The sequence below is a fragment of the Apteryx mantelli genome, chromosome 27 (assembly GCF_036417845.1).
Source record: "Apteryx mantelli isolate bAptMan1 chromosome 27, bAptMan1.hap1, whole genome shotgun sequence".
In the NCBI taxonomy this organism is placed as follows: Eukaryota; Metazoa; Chordata; class Aves; order Apterygiformes; family Apterygidae; genus Apteryx; species Apteryx mantelli.
Window position 1 is genome coordinate 4,628,496 of NC_090004.1, and position 18,243 is coordinate 4,646,738.

At 49.8% G+C, this 18,243-nt stretch overlaps 1 protein-coding gene across 4 annotated transcripts in view; it reads right to left on the reverse strand.

The window, feature by feature from the left end:
* Positions 1-18,243, reverse strand: part of RPS6KA1 (ribosomal protein S6 kinase A1) — a 44,971-nt gene that overhangs the window by 15,573 nt on the left and 11,155 nt on the right. For 3 of the 4 annotated variants that reach the window (XM_067311326.1, XM_067311325.1, XM_067311328.1), the window contains one exon: positions 3,951-4,004. In XM_067311326.1, the coding sequence (XP_067167427.1) occupies positions 3,951-4,004 (54 nt within the window). Of the gene's footprint in view, positions 1-1,819; positions 2,099-3,950; positions 4,005-18,243 lie in introns of those variants that run through there. The other variant, XM_067311327.1, reaches the window with a different exon arrangement.

The window sequence follows — 18,243 nt, forward strand, 5'->3', positions numbered from 1 at the left end:
AATTACTGTTTAGCTTTTCCCCTTCTGGAGTAGGGGAGAGAACTTATACTGTTTTCTAAATCTATTCAGACTCTTGGTTTGGAACTCTCCTAATGAAAGCAGCTTTTAAAAACAACAGGAACCAAGTTTCAACCTCTACCTCCTGCACAAGCTGCACCCCAGCCCACTCTCCCCACCCTCCGAGTACGGTCTCGGGGAGGGTAACCTTGCCAAACACGCGGATGTGGTTGCCTACCTGCAGAACGGCGCTGCGCACCCTTCCTTTCCCACTGTCATGCTTGGCTTTTCTCTAGATTAGGAAGTGGCTTTGTTTCCATGTTTGTCGGTACCTTTATTCTCTCAAGACCCTGCATTGCTTAGACACAAAGTTCTAGCAGAGAAACCCGCACTCTCAGCCGTGCAGCACGGACAGCCCAAGCGCGGGGAAAGGGTGCGGGGACGGAAGCTGTCTCCGTGTTAACCCGCCTTCTGTTCTTACATTGGTCTCAGCGATCACAGACGAGAAAGACCTTATAATCTCTCTAACAACAGTTTTTCATGTTTCATAAGATCTCTCAGCTTAAATCAGCCACCTCAGGCTGCTGGTTGCAGTTGGAGGCTCAGTCCATGGCAGACAGCTGTCAGTCAGAAATAGCTTCCCATTTCAAGCCATCAGCCTGAACTAGAGTTAGCCAGGAGGTCTCTGTGGCCTCCTTCCCCTCCTGTCACCCGTTCCATGTCATCCAGCTCTCCTAAGAGAGACCCCACAGCAGTGAGAGACCCTGGGAAGGGACTTGGAGGCAAGTTTTGGGAACTCTGCAAGTGAGCATGCTTGCAGTGGCTCTGGCCATCCACCCTGTCTTGTGGACGGTCACTTGACCGAAATGCTCAGGTGCAGAAGTGGGCTGCTCAGGGTCAACTAAACCACAAGAAGCAGTCTGTATCCTAGATACCTTGAAGATCAGATCAGCATCAGGAGAGGTCTGTCAAGTTAGGCCTGTCTGTAGGCTACAGGGGGGCTCTTTCCCTCCCCACCTCCCAGACTTCATGAAAATGTTAGGGAGACACCAAGCCTGCAGAGCATCAGCACTTGTATCGCCGTGTGGCCAGTTCACCCTGCAGCTTCACACAGCTATGCAGAGAGGAACACTTAACTCTTGTATCCGCCTCCAAGGAATTTGGACGCATCCACCTACCACAGCTCTTCACCAGCTGCGGAGCAATGTATTTTCACGACTGCGGGAACTCTTTGCCTTAGCCAATAACAAGACCCACTGTGTTTAACTTCAAGCAGTTTCGACAGGCCAAGCTGTACTCTCAAGGCAGGCAGAGATTTGCATAGAGAGCCTGCCAGCTAGACCATATCAGCAAACATACATATATGCCAAGTAGACCAAAAGCGGCACCTACAGAGACATTGTCGATAGCTTTCTGAGAACAAGCTTTGAGATGCCATTTGGCACCATTCTGACACAAAGGAGGTTTCTTCCCATGAACTTATCCAGTAACTTGCAATTCAACAGTTATGACTCTGGACACCAGACCCTACAGCTTGTTTAACAGCACTCCAGAACAGGTCTCTGGTACAAAAGCCTCTGCATGCCACTGATCTGCAGCACGAACAGCCTTTACTTGTACCAAGATAAGTTTCTTACAATGGCACCATTAAGCAAACTATTCCAAAAGGCAGGAAAACAGAAAAAGCAAAACCAGAATTCCCATCCACAGACTGTTCTGAATATTCATCGGAAGCATCAGCCCACTTGGAGGAGCGATTTGCGCCACAAACCAAAGCCAAAGCAGCCTCCTGCAAGCTGAGCGAGCTAGCGGCAATACTAACCGGGCTGGAGAGCTGGCTGGGGGCAGGCAGCGGCAGGCTGCAGGGCTTTGCTCGATGTTTCCTGTGCAGCCACAGTGCGAGGAACGCGCAGATGCGAGGAAGTTTAGGGTCCCTCTCCATTCTCCCATCCCGATCAACATCGCACAGCCCCAGCAACCGCCAGCACCGCGGACTCCTCAGGAAGCATGGCAGGATCCTGGGGATAAGGCAGGCTCCCACAACGCTACATGGCCACCACAAGTTTGAGGTTGCAGGATGGAGGAGACACAGGTGGTTAAAGCTCAGCTGGCAGATGCGCAGTGAAGACAAGCGACTCAGTCACACAGAGAGGCAGGTTCACGCTCCCACTCCCCAGCAACAGCGCTTGTGGTTGGGGCTTTTTTTTTTTTGCTTTTTTTTTTTTTTTAAAGAAAAAAAAAAAAAGACCTCACAGCTCCTTGTTCACATTTGGTTTCCCTGGTTCAGACAAGACGCTTTCTGACAAAAACCGTGCACTGTCTAGTTTAAACAGCCTGCCTTCCATCTAGCGTCGCATGAATCTCACATCAGGCTGTGAGCTTTGGGGTATTTCCACAACAGGGGAATATTCTGAGAAGTTACTTACTCTTTAAAAAGGAAGAGAAAAGCAAACAAAACACCATGCAGAAGTCTGGCACCACTTAGAAAAGCTGCACACATCTTTGTTCTCACACCTGCCTAGGGATGATGGGTCACCCATGGTGGGATTCAGGGTGCACCAATCCCATGGGAAAGTCCTCTGGCATCAGTGCCCACACTAGGATATTCATCCGGTTCTGGATTTCAGGAAGGATGACCTTTGCTTTATGCTGCACAAGAATCCTGGGCATGGAAGGTGAAGTTATCGAAGAGCCACTCTGCGGAATCCCATGCAAGGTATTTTTAAAGGCATTTCTGAAGCAGACATGTTCTGAACCCACTACTGTTCAGATTTATTGGCAGGACAGAAGAGAGGTTTTTAAGTTTCTTGGATATTTTATTTTAAAACCAATCCTTTTGCCTCCATCCCTCTCCAGGTCTGTGTCCCCCTCTGACCTTTCCATCAGGTCAGGAAAGACAGATGTTTTCTGGAGTGACACCTCAAAAAGTGCAGATAAGAAAGAAACCCCTTGAAATGAGTAAGACGACACCCACACACCTTTGACATTCACAATAACCCTGTGTCAGTGTTGATTTCTGAATTTCTCCAGAGAGCGTAGAGTTTGAAAAGAGGATCTTGCTTTGGACCCAGAGGGACTACTTATGACTGTCTTGCCTTCTCCACCCCCACACCACGATCTCTGATAACCCATAACGAAAGAAACAAATGACTTAATACCAGCACACCAGCTGGTCCCAGCTGCACAAAGGGAACCTCAACAATAGGTGACGAAGTCCAAAGCAAGGGAACTGGGAGGTTGAGTAGGTGCCAGAGAACGGTATGAAACAGCACTGAATAGCTGCTAAACAGATGACTCCAGGAGACTCAGTTCTTACTGACACCTCCAGAGTCCCAGTAAACTGGAAATCATGTCAGCACACAGTCCGAAGATGAGCATCACCAGTTACAAGGAAGCTTTAAGCTGCTCCGTTAATCCATGCAGGATCAGCAGCCAGCCGGCTCTCTGCGTGTGGGCCTGGAGCTGTTTCTCTAAGATCCGGCAAATTTTGTCCCAACTAGGACAATTTAACCTGTTCTGTTATCAGCCACCCAGCAAGGGGAGAGAAGCCCTTAAAAAGCAATCTCAAAAGCCACTATATGTACATGCCACTAAAACCCTGGAGCCCCAGCAAGTTGACAAGATCAGAAAGCCACAGAAGGAGACAAAAATGATCACACGGCAAGGGGCGTGGGCTGGGGAGGAAAGAGGAGGAGGATGAAGACAAGACTAGGATGTCACGTGAGCAAGTGACTAATAGCTGCTTTCTGTATTAGCATTTCTACCTAGCTGCGATGGGCCAGTAGGTGTGCACGGCAAGAAATGTTTTTTTTCAGAGAGGTGCTTGCGAATGCTGCTTACGCCCTCTCATAGGTGCCCATGTATCAGACTGTTGGGACTATCTGTCATGAGACAAAGTGCGAATTCAACGCAAGAGTCTCCTCGAGGTACACGTCTATGGCAGGCTTTCTTACCTTGTCTGCTGAGTCCACAAGGTCTTTCTCTATCCAAGTGATGTCTGATTTTGCCTGCGGAACAATAAATGAGCGTCAGCACAGAGGGTCTGTGATACTCTGTTAATGTTTTCCCAACAAGCTAGTTTAGCAGGACCAGGCAAGCAATTTACAGAGTCACTGGTGGCATCCCACACATCCCTCCTCTGGATGTGATTTTGAGTTGTGCTGATGGTGCCAGGAGAGAAGGAGGAGCCAGCTAGTATTAAAGGCTTTGATGGACTCTGATGACAGGCAGTGGAGAAGGACAAAGTGCTGGAAATTGGTCACACGTTCCCCAAGATTCACAGCCCCACCACTCAAGAGAGAGACTGGATTTCTGGCAGGTTGATTAGCATCTAGATCAGATTTTACTCTCAGCTACATCTGGACAAACTCCAAAAGCATCTCTTGTTCTGGTAGCGGTGTCCTGAGTTTTCAGTACTGCAAAGCTGAGAAGTTTGGGACCCACCCCATGACTAAGAGAGGGTTTCTCCTCAGAGGAACACTCAGCATTTCTAAAGCAACCAGGAGGAACACATTCAAATACAAGAACTCATCACATCCCTTGAGGACAGGGAAGGGCCAGCTCAGCTTCTATGACAGGTCCCTGAGCAGTATTAGAAATATTAGTTTACACTGCCTCTGGGACCAGGTACAATTCTATGAACCCATATGGGGAGAGATGCAGAAGCATTTAAAAGGAGCTGAGAAAAGAACCACTTTTCAACTAGGATGTAGCACTCTCTCCTCCCAAAAACTCAAGACTTAAGGGAAGAAGCAAGTTTTTGGAAGGTCAGACCTTAGATCTCCAAGCCTGCTGTATTTTATTGCATGCAAGTAGATTTGCTATCACAGCTAGGTGCTTTTTCAGCTGGTTTTGAGAGAATGAGCTGAAATTTAAATCAAAAAAATCACCCCCAAATCAAATCAGATTTGAAACGTTTCCTCTGAGAGGTTCAAGTCTTCATTTGCAGATGAGATAAAACTCATGTGACTGCACACAGAAGGGATCTGAAGAGGGACTTGAGCAGTGACTTCTATTGTTTCTTTTAAAGTAGTTAGTCAGCACGACAGAGCACGTGGGAGCCTGCGGCGCTGGCAGGGACCTACAGCTCCAAGAACACCAACTGGGTGGGCGCAGAGCAAGGCAGGATGACTGCGACTCGCCATCAGCAGTCTGAAAGTAGGACAGGAGCTAGGCAGAGATGAGAGGAAAGAAGAAAAAGCAAGCCCTGAGGGAAGGGAGGAGCTGCGTGAAAACAGTGATATTAGAGTTAAGAATTAACCGATTCTAAGCTCCGGAAAGACTGAATCACATCAGAGGGGACCACTGCATTCACCTCTTCCTCCCCCTCCACCGCTCTCCTCTCGGCACAGGGCTGGCTAAGATCTCTTCAGAGCTGGGAGAAGGTGGCCGTCCCGTTCTGCCATGGTGGGAAGCGGATGCCCTTCACAGCTGGCTGACACATCTAACAAAGCCACAACCGAACCCCTTCCCGAGCTCCCAAAAGTGATCACCAAAACCTCAACACTCCCTCCCGGGCATCGCATCTACCCACAAGGAAACCAGCTCCTTCACCGCCTGGGCTCTGCAGCACCTTGCTCTGACCACCGAGCGTGCACAAACCGCCACGTTTGGTGAGATGGGTTTGATTTTCCTGCCAAAGGCACAAGCACGGATCCCTATGCAGGTCCACCCTACCCGTGTGAGATACCGCTCCTGGGAGTTATCAGCCATCTTCTGACACCTACAGCCTCAGGGGAGGCCATTTTACACTGATTCCTGCATGATTGGGAAATTACATTTGCTGCTCCTGGAAAATTAAAGAACATCCACGCCCACCGGCCAGGTTTGAAATCAGGAAGTTGCTATAAGTCAGAGGAGGAGACAACTTTTTTTGAACTTCTTAATGCTGCATTCTAACTGCACAGATGGCTTAGTCATCCTAGAACAGGGGCTGGGGACATATATAGTTTCTTTCTAAGACAAAGAAGTTCAAAATACAAGTCCTCTTTCCTACTTCTTCCCCTTTTTGAGGAAGAATTTTACAAGCCAGAAGCCAAGAGACAGGTTTGTTTTTGCTCACATTTTGTCACTTTGCTGGTTGATACAGTCACATCTGAACGCAAGAAAAAAAAAACCTGCAAAAGCTAGCAACAGATTATGCTTTTGGCATTTAGCTTCCTATTCATCAACAACTAACCAGAAGCTGTTTTAATTTCTGTTGCTTCACACATGCTCTGGTCCCAAAACATTCCCAAATTCTGGCAGCACCTAGGAAAGGCATTTCTTAGAAAACAGTTCTACCATGAGAAATGCCTTTTTCCAAAACAGAAGTTGTTAATTAAAACTAGTCACGGCCTGGCTCTCTAAGGTCAGGCGATTCACCGACTTCTCCTCACGTCCTGCAGAACAGACAGAGCACAGTACTGTATGCAGAGCAGATATATATATATTTTTTTTTATCAGCTAGACACTTGCCTCCTGGATCCTTGGCTTGCTGCGAAAGAGGAGCCTCAGCATCTCCAAAGCTCTAGGCTGCTATCCTCCCATAGTTTGCAAGCTGGCTTCTGAACTTAGAGCTCTCTGCAGCACCCAGACTAGCACGAGAACCCCAAGTAGTAGTTACGTCACTGGGATGTATTTTGGGAGTTTTCACTGAAAGGAAATTGTGGTTTCGTATGGGGAAATTGCATTGTGTGGCGATCGCTGCAGAATACCGGCAGCCAAATGAAGACGCTGGATGATTTTACTGGTGCCTATACACAGCTCTTTCCATCAGCAAATCTCAGCAGGCTTTTCAGGAGGATTGCTATTATAATTCCCCCATTTTACAGATAGGAAAACAGACACAGAAAGAGTGACTTCAGTCACCACGTAAGCCAGCAAGAGGTGACTGAGGCTCCATCCAGCTTTCTTCCCCAAAGTCGCGCTGTCCCTGCTCCGAGCAGCACACTGGTTTGTGCCGATTCCAGCACAAACACGATTCCGGTGCGATCAGCTGTTCAAACCCAGCACTGCACATCTCCAGGGAAGAGGCCAGAAGGAGGCATTTTCTGCATCCTTCACTGCTTTCTCCCTGTGCTTGGTAGCCTGCACCCTGCAGGATCAGGTCTTTTGGAAACTGCTGAGTGGCCCCATGTGAGGTCTGCACGCTGACATCTTATGAGAGCATTACACAATCCTGCCCACTTGCTCAAGGGTCAACTCCCACCCAGTGACACTGCTCTGTACAGTGCATTTATATGTCCAGGGATGTCCTAATACGACCAGAGGGGGAAGGAGATGGAATTTGGAACCGGCCAAGTCAGACAGTGCAGACATGGACTGTGTCTCTGAATAAATCCTCCCCAATGTCTGTGTTTGCAAGGAAAAGAGCAAGCCATGTGCTTACTCCCAGTTCCCGTCAGGAGGCCATCTGCATTTCATCTATGCAAAATACATGCCCTATATGGTTTCACAAGTTACCCAACTGTTTTACTGGCGTCACTGCAAGGTCATTGGCTACTTAGCAGCATCCCTTTAGCTGTGCCCACTCTGTACCTTAAAAGTCACAGCTGCCACATCCCAGATTGCTGTTCCTAGTTGAACTTCTTTCCAGATGCACGCAACTTCTGCAGCTGTTAAGCTGCTCAGTGTCTCTCTGGACTGCAGCATTAAAGCTGCTTCCAAACTGCAGTTACGTCTACACAGAGGCATCCCAAGAGCTCTTTGCTCACTCACATAGCTGCATCCTCATCTCTTCCTGCCCCACCAGGGGTCTGGCTCAACCTGCCCACCCCTTTGCTCACCCAGAAACAGCCCTCTGAACTCCTGAGGCTTTTCACAAGGAAGAAGCCCAACCCGAAGTCACTCTGCTAAACCTAGAGACCATAAAACATTCTCGTCTGGCAGTAGAAGCCATCAGCTCTTCACTGCAGATGCCGTTAACAGCCAGCAAAGGGAGGGCTGTTGCAGACAGCATGGTCCTCTGTCTGTGCTCCCAAGAGAAGGGATCAGTACCAAATAGACAGGCAATAATTCCAATATAAGGTGATATACATCAGAGAAGTATCACCTTACATCAGAGAAGCCAAGCGTGCAGCATATACCCAGGGAAACTGCTGTACAAGCAGCTGCCTGTGAACAGGCAGGTTGCGAGTCTAAGTGCAAGAAACACACAGGCTGAGCCCAGGCAGGAGTCTCCAACCGTCACACTTCCAAGTGACCTTACACATGCAGGGTGAGTTTGACCCTCTCAAAGCAGATTTAAGTTGCTTCTAGGCATTATTCCATATTTTTGGCAGAGGCAAGAAGTTGGGGACAGAACCGGGTTTACCAATTCTGTTTGTCCTGTTCCTGTGCCCAAGGGTTCTGGGAGAACTGAGATGAGGCAACCTGAGCAACAGCAGGCCAGATGCTGTTCAGTACAGACGCTGGCACTGAAGCTCCAAGACCTAACTATAACCTCTGTGTGAACCTGCTGTCACAAGCACCTTACTCCCAAGAAAGATGACCCCAAATCCGATGGTGCCAGATATAAATGATTCCCAGTACATGGTTTAAAGATGCTGTAATTAAATTCTGCGTCAGCAGACGAGACTTTAGGGCTAAGCTCCAGCAAGTCTAGCATCAGCTCGGTAAAACAGGACATCTTGCTAACCCCAGTTTTAAACCAGAATAACCAGGGACTGCCTTTGTCTCCTGCCAAGATCCAATTACATCCCACCAAGCACTGGAAACGGTATCAGTCACATGAAGAGGGGAGGGAAGGATCAGCATTTCACAAACAGGAAGCCGGTGGTGTGAAGAACTGCTGTCTGAAGAGAGACAGCTGCTGTCATTTCAATACGCTTTAGAAGTGGGACTCGTGCCCCCATGCTAGACCAAAGAGATGCCTCAGGAGAGGTTTCGGCTGCAGGCCAAGAAGCACAAAGGTCTCAGATGAAGCTGATGGAGACCCATGGGTGCTTGCAGCCCTGAGAGGGTGCAGTGGCTGGGGCTGCAGCTTGCAAAGACCTCTCCAGCCCCGACTGCTCTTGGGGGCCGACAGGAGGGTGCCGGTCTCCAGAGCCTGGGAGCTTCACACTCCTGAAGCTTTGCACAAAGTTGTGCTGTGCAATCTGTTTTAGAGCAATAATCCCTGCCACGGAGGAGCAGCAACTGCTGGTAACCAGTGCTCCCACTCTAGAAGGAGCTTGCAATAAATGGGAAGCGCGCGATCCCACTAGCTTCACACAGGAAGCGAGGGTGCTTTTTGCTGTTGTAAAGAGCAGAGAGGCAAAGTCAGCTCGGTCTGTCTGGAACTTTTTTTTAAGTTGGTGGTTCTCAAAAAGGGGAACAAACAACGCAAAGAAACCTCACCAGCCACTGCCTCCCCTCGTGTAGGGGACCTTATTTGGGCAAGGCTGACAGTCTTTCTCAGCTGCAACCAAAGAATTAGCACAAACTAGGTACTTTTGCCTGCACTTCTTTGGTGGACCACCTTCAGGTGTTCCTGGGACCACCCCAGGCTGCGAAATCCTGCAGGGTGCCCTTGCCAGCCCGCAGCACAGATCTTTCCTGAGCAGAGACACGCCGCGCACCCTCGGCAAGCGCAGGGTTCGGCTTGCGCTGCCTGCGCCTGAATGCGCCCGTCAGCCAGCGTGGACGACGGACTGGAGCTGTTCGAGAGAGAGGCAGCAGGAGAAGGGAGGTTTGCAACGAGGGCGCTCAGACCTCGAGGCAGGAGCCATTTTGACGCAAGAGGAAGCGCTGCCCACAGCAGCAAGATGGTCGTATCTGCAGCTGCAGATTTCAGCTCGCTTCGTTGCCGTCCACCGACTTCCAGGAAAGCGTGGCAAGCGCCGCTGGCTCGCACCGCAGGAAACCTTGCCTCCGACCGACGTCTGCCGAGAAGCCTGCGGCCGCTCCCGGACCTTTCGTGAGCCGGCTGCTCTGCTAGGCTGCGAAACGTCCCCGCATACCCGCGCTGAACGCGCCCCTCCGCGCGGCGCAGTCACAGCATCAACCCGCCCCTGCCCCAGGGTTAAAAACCTGCTGCTGGCAGGGACACTTGGTTGCTGCCCTAAGTTTTACAGCGACGTTAACCATGGAGGAGACCCTCTTTATCCGACCTTCGTGAACCAAGAGAGGTTGCAGACTTTAAAACTGTCAGCCGAAATGTGGTAACCAGCACTATTAAATCCTAGTTTTGACAAGGCAGTCTAGTCTGCACTGCAGCTAAGAGAAGTTAAAAACAGAAGTCCAGCCAAGCAGAACATTTTGCAAGATCGTATTAATTTCATTCAATTGTCAAAGTTAAAAAACAGCTGGGAGGATTCAAGAGTTTCACTTTTTCTAATTAAGTGGGCATTTCATTATCCAGTATGTATTCAAGAGCTTAAAGTCTGAAGCCATCTCTCTTGCTTACACATACACACAATTAAAGAAAAAAAAATAATGTGAAGCCTCAAGCAGATTTAAAGACCTTCCTACCCAAGAGGAGAATTTGTCCTGTTCCCTTGCACATGTCCCAACTGGTTTAATTCTAGCTGACGTTCCCTGTGCCGTACCAGCTCCCTCAGTGCCGTACCTGGCCTTCCCTGCAGCTTTGCAACCTGCTGGGCTCTCACTTTCCCACTGCGGCATCATCCCACACGTCACAGATCCAGCACCATTGCAGGGCTGCATGCTCCAAGCGAAGGTCTGACCACTGTTATATTGTAGGGTTTTTGGTTTTTTTAGAGAGGGTTTCTTTAGCTTAGCATGCGCTTGCACACATCTGCAAGAGGTCAGGGAGGAGGGACATGGAACCTTGCACTGCAGCTCCTCAGCTGCTTCCAGCCGCGCTCGGAGCAGGAAAAGCTGCAGAAGAATTCAGTCCCGGAGGTTTTCTAAAGGGAGGCGGCGGATGCAGGGATGAGGCAGGCCTGTGCCTTTGACGCATCAGAGAATTCCCAACAGCTTTTGTAGGAGGAGGGAGAAGCAAGAGAGCATAAATGCTTCAGGTCATGGACAGAGTTTAAAAGAAGAGGGAGATTCTTAGAGCAATCTGAGAGACAGATCTAGAGGGAAAGACACAGCTTCATTAGTCCTGGCGCACTTTAAACTAAGCTCAGCCAAACAAGGGCATACGCTGTTTTGATAGACAAAAGCCTCTGCAAGCCCACCAGAGCGCACGGGGTGGGGGAAGGCAGGGCCTCCCGCAGGGCAGCTTTGAAGCTGGAAGCCTTGGACAAAGTCACTTCTACAAACACAACTACAGAACACCAGAGACTTCGGCAGCTGGAGCTTCCTGAGAAGCGGATAACGATGGGGGTGGGTTCCTGATGGAGAGCTTTCGCGCCAGAGGTTTGCAAGAAGAGCTTAGCAAATTCCTAAAAAGGGAATTGCTCCTTACAACAGGGAACATCCAGGCTGTTTCACGTTAGGAGGGAGCAGCTCCGTGCCGTGCTCTACAGGCCCAGCTCACCAGAGAAAGTTCACTTTGCTTGTAAGCACCGAAGTGGCCCACATCATCTTCCACGAAGGTGGACGGAGTTATCACAGGAAGGAAACATTGCAAAAAATCCTGGAGGCCAAAAATTAGACACCAGCACCCTCTCGGGCAACACGCAGAAGAGCAGCTGTAACAGAGCCACGGGATTTCCCAGCCGGATGCGGTGGGACAGCAGTGACAGGTACCGGTGGGTACAGTGTGGGACAGGCTGCCTCACTGCCAGGAACCGGCTGAGAGTCGCAAGGGCGCCGAAGCCACCTCGGCGAGGTACGGCTGGCCCGAGCCGCTGGGCTCCCCGTTCGTGCTCACTCCAGCAGGTGGCACTCGGAGCATCTTTAAAGTCCAAAATGCGTTTCTGTTCTGAAAACAGAAGGCAAGAGCAGAACGGACCCATTTCCTAAATAGCATCCTTTCTGGTCTGCTCAGTTGTTACCCGACTCATCTCACCAGGAGCACCAAAACAGCTGCTTTACACCAGAGAGCTAGGGTCCCTCGTGGAACGAACAGTGAGTAGACAGAGCAGAAAAGCTCTGGCGCAGACGCAGGGATCCCCCCTCGCACTCCTCCATCCTCCTCCCTGCTCCCGGCCCAAGCTCTCCAGGGGAAGGGATTCTGGCACCAGATCCTGCAAGTTTCTAAAAGAAAAAAAAAAAAAAATTCTCCACCCTTTCCAGGCACCACAAGTCACAACTGGCTGGGATCAGCTGACAGTGAACAGTTTGGGCTAAAGACGCAAGCTCAGGCAAAAGACCTTCACGAAACAGAGAATTTCCCATGGCTCACTTGTGGCACGCTAGCCTGCCGCAGAGCTGCAGCTACAAGGGAAGCATTCACAGCAGGCAAGACTTTGCACCGGCTGAAATGAGATACCAAAGAGGAAAACACCTTTAAATGCCAGGAGATAAGAAAGTACTTAATTATGTAGCTTCTAAAGAACAAATTAGTCTCCATTTAGAAAGTGCAAAGGATACTGCCTCCCCTTCCCACAACTCTAGAGATTGCTTCCTGGCAAGGAGAAAAGTTAGTCCATTCTCAAGCTCAGATGAACTTATGTTTTGATGGTGGTGAAACCAAGAGACCATGCCCCAGACTTTTCTAAATGAATACCATTCTTCGGAACTAGTGCTGAAGCACTATCCTCCACCCAGACGTGCCGTAGTTCTGCTGGTTTCGGACTCTCGCTGGAGAAAACGAAGACTCCTTCTAACCGAGTTAGAAAAATATAACACTGGTTTCACAACTACAACTGAGGCTTGTTTGCTGCCCCTGGAGTTATCGTGGGATGTGGAAACTATTCTCTATCACAAGAACGCACAAATTCCATACTCCTCCCACAACACACGTGCAGCGGGCAGTTTCTTTGCTGCAAGATATTCACAAAAGTGGTCTCGGGACTTGGTAGAGCCTTTGTCCCATACATATCAGATTTTGGTATGTGCGCAATTAAAGAATCCACCTCTGCCTGACCCTCTAGGAAGGACACGTGCAAGATGCATAGAAAGTAAAGTGTTTGTCACCATCTGGGAGGGAGGCTCTGAACTATGCCAGCATTAAAAGAAAAAAACCACATGCAAAACACACCCTGAGCTGCGTGTTGCCAGCACCCCGGTGAGAGCACATAGGATGAGCGCTTGCCATAACCAAGCACAAATTTTCCTTTAACACCTGTAAAAAACACTGTGGCAGCCAGCAACCCCTCCGCCCCCCCCCCCCCACTGCTTCGCCATGGCGCAAGGCATATGCTTGACTCGGGCGCCTGGCCCAGGACAGCAAAACATTAAGATTGGCAGCTTTCCCCTTTCCAACTATCACATTACAGGATTACAGTCATCCTGAATATTGGGAATAACATGTTTTGTCCTTTTCACCCAAGATAAGAAAACTATCATTTTAAGGAGCTTCTTTTTTTCCCGCGCTCTGTCGATGCGGAGACCCGAGGCTCCTCCGTCCCAGCGCTACGCCCGCACAGACTAGCCCAAAAGAAGCGGCAGCCCCAAACACAATATGCACCTTTAGACACCAGTCTCTGGTTTAGCATCCAGCGCTTTCTCGCTGGCCTGCTGATAGCGCACAGACATCACCTCCCCCTTTCTGTAATCAGATACTGCATATTCCTGATTTGTAACTAGGCCAGCCTGAGCCAGAGCAGTTCAGCTAAATACACCTCTTCTTACAGCGAAGGAATCGATACTACCACATCCCAGAGCGCTTACGGGAGCACAAAAAGATTATCAGTCCCTCCAGTATTCCTAGAGCCACACCAGAAGCTTTGCTGAGGCCGAGGTTTCGATGCTTTCTGCAAGCGTGGATTAAGTCCTTGCATGAATGCTCCCTCAGAAGGGGAAGCTGAGGTGGACAAGAAATGCAGAGAGGTCTGACAGCTGCTCGCGACACAGCATGTCCCTGTTTTTTTCTCTAGGGAAGAGATGAATCCCCTCATTTTCCTTACCTGAAGGTGAGGGTGACAACTCCTGGATCTGCACTCCAGGACTAGCTAGGGAAGGGCCCAGATTCCAAGCTGCAGTTGGGAAAGGCTCTTTCTGCCTTAGAGCATCACGACAGCGGGAGCTGTTGGAGTTTCCCCTAAGCCCAGCCAGCTGGGACAGTGCCCCTGCTTTCCTCACCGCAGAGGCAGCAGCAGGCGAATAAGCCAGTAGTTTTCACTAAGGGCAAAAGGGAAGGGGAAAGGCTCCAGGCCAGGCAGGAGTCCTCAGCAGAGAGTCAGGGCTCAAAGCTCTCTGTGTCCAAAGTTTGCAAGTGCTGCTTGCCCCCTGCCCACTTACAGCACCCACGGCAGCTGCTGGCGCTTGTGTCTGTGCTGTCTTGTTGCTGCAAAATCCCTAGGACAGTCCATAGCCTCTCCCTGCGGTGGTGCCTGACAGGCAGCACAGCACAGCACAGCGAGGGGAAAAGAGTTATTACAGATTCACCTGGAGCTATGGAAGGAATTTACTGCTTGTGTCAAAACCACACTCCAGCTTCCAAATAAAGCTGACACTTGTAAAGCTGCAGGAGCTTCAGAAAGAATGCTCGTGTCTGCGGGGAGAGCGCCAGATCTGCACCTGTGTCAGGGATGAAGCCAGTTGCCCTCCAAATCCAGCGAACAGGACACAAAGCTCAGAGTTAAATAATGCACCTGTGGCACGTTCCAGGGACACAGTCTCCCTCTGACCCTTTCAAAAATCAAATGAGAATAAGTAAGTTCTTGAGTTTGAGCTCTTCGGGGTTCTCACCAGCGTCAGCACGCTCTGCTGCTTGTCCCTGGCACAGAGGGAACCGTCACCACTACAGAGCTTCCCCACCCCATCTTCTGCGGCTAATTTCAACCTACCTTTCTTTCAGAGAGAGAGAGGAGCACAAGGCTCATCTAGCCCTCTGAGGAAGCGCAGGCAGAGCTTTGGCTTTCCTTATGCTTCTTCCCAGAAGAAGCACACAGCTCAAAAAGTCACGAGAAACAAGGCTGAGGAAGGGCTGATAGGAAGATCCCCTTGCCTTGCTGCAGGCTCAAGAGAATTCATCCTGCAAACCTTGACCAAGGGATGGATGACACAGGTTTCCTCCAGCTACCTCATGCAGTAAAAGAGTTTTGTTTTGTTTTTCTTTCAGTAAAAGAGGGGTTTTGGATACAGATCTATTAATCCATAAGGAGGATGGAAAGGGGAAGAGGAGAAGCCAGAGCAGTTTTGATCAGTCGAACTACACCAGGCACAATGTGCAGAGGTTGTTACAGCGCTGCTCGCGAGCTCTGCAGACATTGCTGCATTCCTCATGTGCAAGTCCTGTAAACTGACCCCTCTTCAATTATGCATTAGAGTCTGCAGCTCATCAGAGACTGGGCTCCTCAAACAGGCATTTATTTGTTGGGGTTTTTTTTCTTTTAAGAGCTCAGAAGCTTGCTGTTAACCATAGCCCAGCCTTGCCAAGGACGAAGAGCAAACGTTCTGGCAGGAACAAGCTGGGCAGCTGTCAGGCATTACATTAAAAACAAAACCATTTGATTACTTCAACTGACAATATGGAACAGCCAGTTTAACTAAGAGCTTTACCACTGACAGGCTGAAAAAGCTGAGTGTTAAGAGCAGCAATAGCTCCAGCCAGTCCTCATGTTGGAGAGGGGAAGGCAGATTTCCAGGGAACACCGCATTCGAGGAGATGTTCTGCTCCCATCGGGTTATCCCAGGTGCTGCACAGACCGTGGGCACCGAAGCAGCGGGATCACGCTTTGCTAAGCTGCGGGAGCGGGGAAGAACACTGGGCAGAAGAAGGGATTTGCTGAGCTACCTGTCTCTTCTCACATTAAACAGCTTTCTGATTCATAGAGAAGACAGCAGCAGCTGTGCAAACATAACAGGCCTCTGGTTCAAAAGAGAGCATTTCATCTGTTTGTTTTAAAACCCTTCATTTTAAGAGGCCAAGATTAGAGCTGTGTCCAATACTGATGAGGATCACAATACTGGACATGTCTTCTGTCAACAGGATTTGCACTTGGAATAAAAGTTCTCTTGCAATGCTGATAACACGTGGCCTGGGTAACAAGACACCCACACCACCCGGACACTAGATGGGCATGCTGGACTTGCCCTTTGGTGGCCAGCAGGTCTCAAATGACTCTCTCTCCCATCCACACTGTGAAAAGCAGGTGCTTTAAGTTCCCCCATCTGACCTCCCACTTGGTGATGTAGCTCCAGAGAAGACACGACAACTGTCAGTGGATGTTTCTGCCACACAATCAGTGAAGCTGACCAGCAACAGGCACTGCACAAAGCTTGGGCTAAGGAGAGAGATGTACTGTGGGAAACGAGCTATGAACTAGCACTAATGCAACATGCCATGCTGGAGCAGCACAAAGACTTCCTTCGCTGCATCCTGCTGGAGGAGCATGGACAACTCCCAGTTTGTGACTAGAGGTCAGAGAAGGATTCCTCACCAGCGGTAAAACCCAGCCTGCAAGGAAGATGTTCTAGCTGTGCCCAGGTTGCAGGTCAGATTGGAGAACTGGGCCCAGGTACCTCGAGCAGGGTATGAAGAATCTAGCAAAAAAAAGAACCAGCCTTACTTCTAGCAGGGCAGTGTTCTATACTGAACCACAGAAGAAGACAAGAACAGAGCTGCAGCCTCTTTTCTTTCAGCTGTCAGGTCGATGGTTACAACCCTCTTTCTTCCAACTCATCCCAAAGAATTACAGTTCAGAGCTGTGCCTGCAGCTGGTACAAGGATGTACACCTACACAGGTCTTTGTCATCACTAGGGCATTACAACGGGGTGTTCAGTCCGGAACAACACAAGATAATGTTAACACTGGTGATATGTGTATTTCTCTGGCGAGACATGTTAGTGTCCTGGGTTCCTGCCTTTAGCTTCCCCTGCTGAAGATGCAGAGGGAAAGATCTCCCTGCAAGCTTTACCTGATCAGGATATGAAGATGAATTAGTAGGAGTTATACAGATCTGGGCAAGAGCTGTGTCTTCCCCTTCGCTGCTTTCCAGTTATGGTCTGCAGCCAAACAGCCCGAGCAGGTAGGGCACCTCACACCTGGCACACGCAGCAGAGCAGGCCCTTGCTCCTGCCTCAAGGTCTCAAAGGTCTCTTTTATGGTGCAAAGCAGAGCTGGAAGAGGTTACTTATTCACTTCCCTAGTTTTCATTGTGCACTGTGATTATCACCCAAGAACAAGCTGATCAGTGCTCCCAGCCTGTGCCAGTGTTACCTCCAGAGAGAGTGGGCATGCTCAGCACTGCAAATCCACTCCTCTGCTCTTCATTATGAAGTGATTTCACTAATTGGGTGTTGTACTTTCATGCATAATTCCTCACACTTGGCACCTTCAGGGAGCACATGTTCACCCCTCAGCCGAGCTGGCTACAGAGCAGGCTGTAAAACCCCAGTTATGAGAGGTTCCATTTTTCTCCTGAATTCAAGCCCTCTGTTGCTGTTCCACAGCTGAACAAGGACCAATCTTCAGCCTACCTGACAATTAAAATCTACAGAACACAGGAGGGAATGAGATTCAGTACCTAGAGACCAACGCACAGCACTGCCAATTAGCCCCTGGCGCAGAGCAGCTTTTGAGAGCAAGGCAAGAGACCTTCCACTCTGCTTCTGGGGCGAGACTAAATCCAAGTCCAGCGCAGACAAGCAGCACCACTGGGGAGGCCAGAGAGTTAACCCAGAAACTGTCACAGGAGACGTTTCTCTCTGTGGAAGAACACCCTAGCAGCCCAGGCTGTGTCAACAGAAACAGGTAAAACAGGAGGAAAGCAGACTCTGAGCCCTCTCTGAAGCCCACAGGATGCTGGGGGCAGCAGTCCTGCAACACGAGGCCTCCACCACCAATATGAATTTGAAAGAACAGCTCTTCTGTTAGCAGCCCACAGAAGTTGCACTGAAACCCTATGCTGACTGCACTGCTGCCATCCTAAAGCCAATGTCAAATGTAAACAGGTCAAACAACAACCCCAGAGGGAGGGGGGAAAAGAGCCATCCCTGTACACCTATCTCTTCCAAAGGTGGCCTGCTCGAGTTAGCACTGGATTAGCAATCTGGTTTTGGGGACGAGGCCTGGGCTGCCTGGCTGATCACAAGCTCCTTACAGTAGGGAACCTCCAGACAAGCAAAGACGCAGGCATCAGCAATTTAGGAGTGTGCTCATTGGCAGGAGAGGGTTCGGCTTCCGAACCTGTGAATTCGCAACAGCATTCCAGTTCGGGTGCCGTAAGGATGGCCCTGACCCTGCAGGGCCAGGTTCCTTTCCCTGTGGCTATGCGAGGGGAGACAGTCACTCTGGATAATTCTCTGCCCAGCCTGTAGGATCT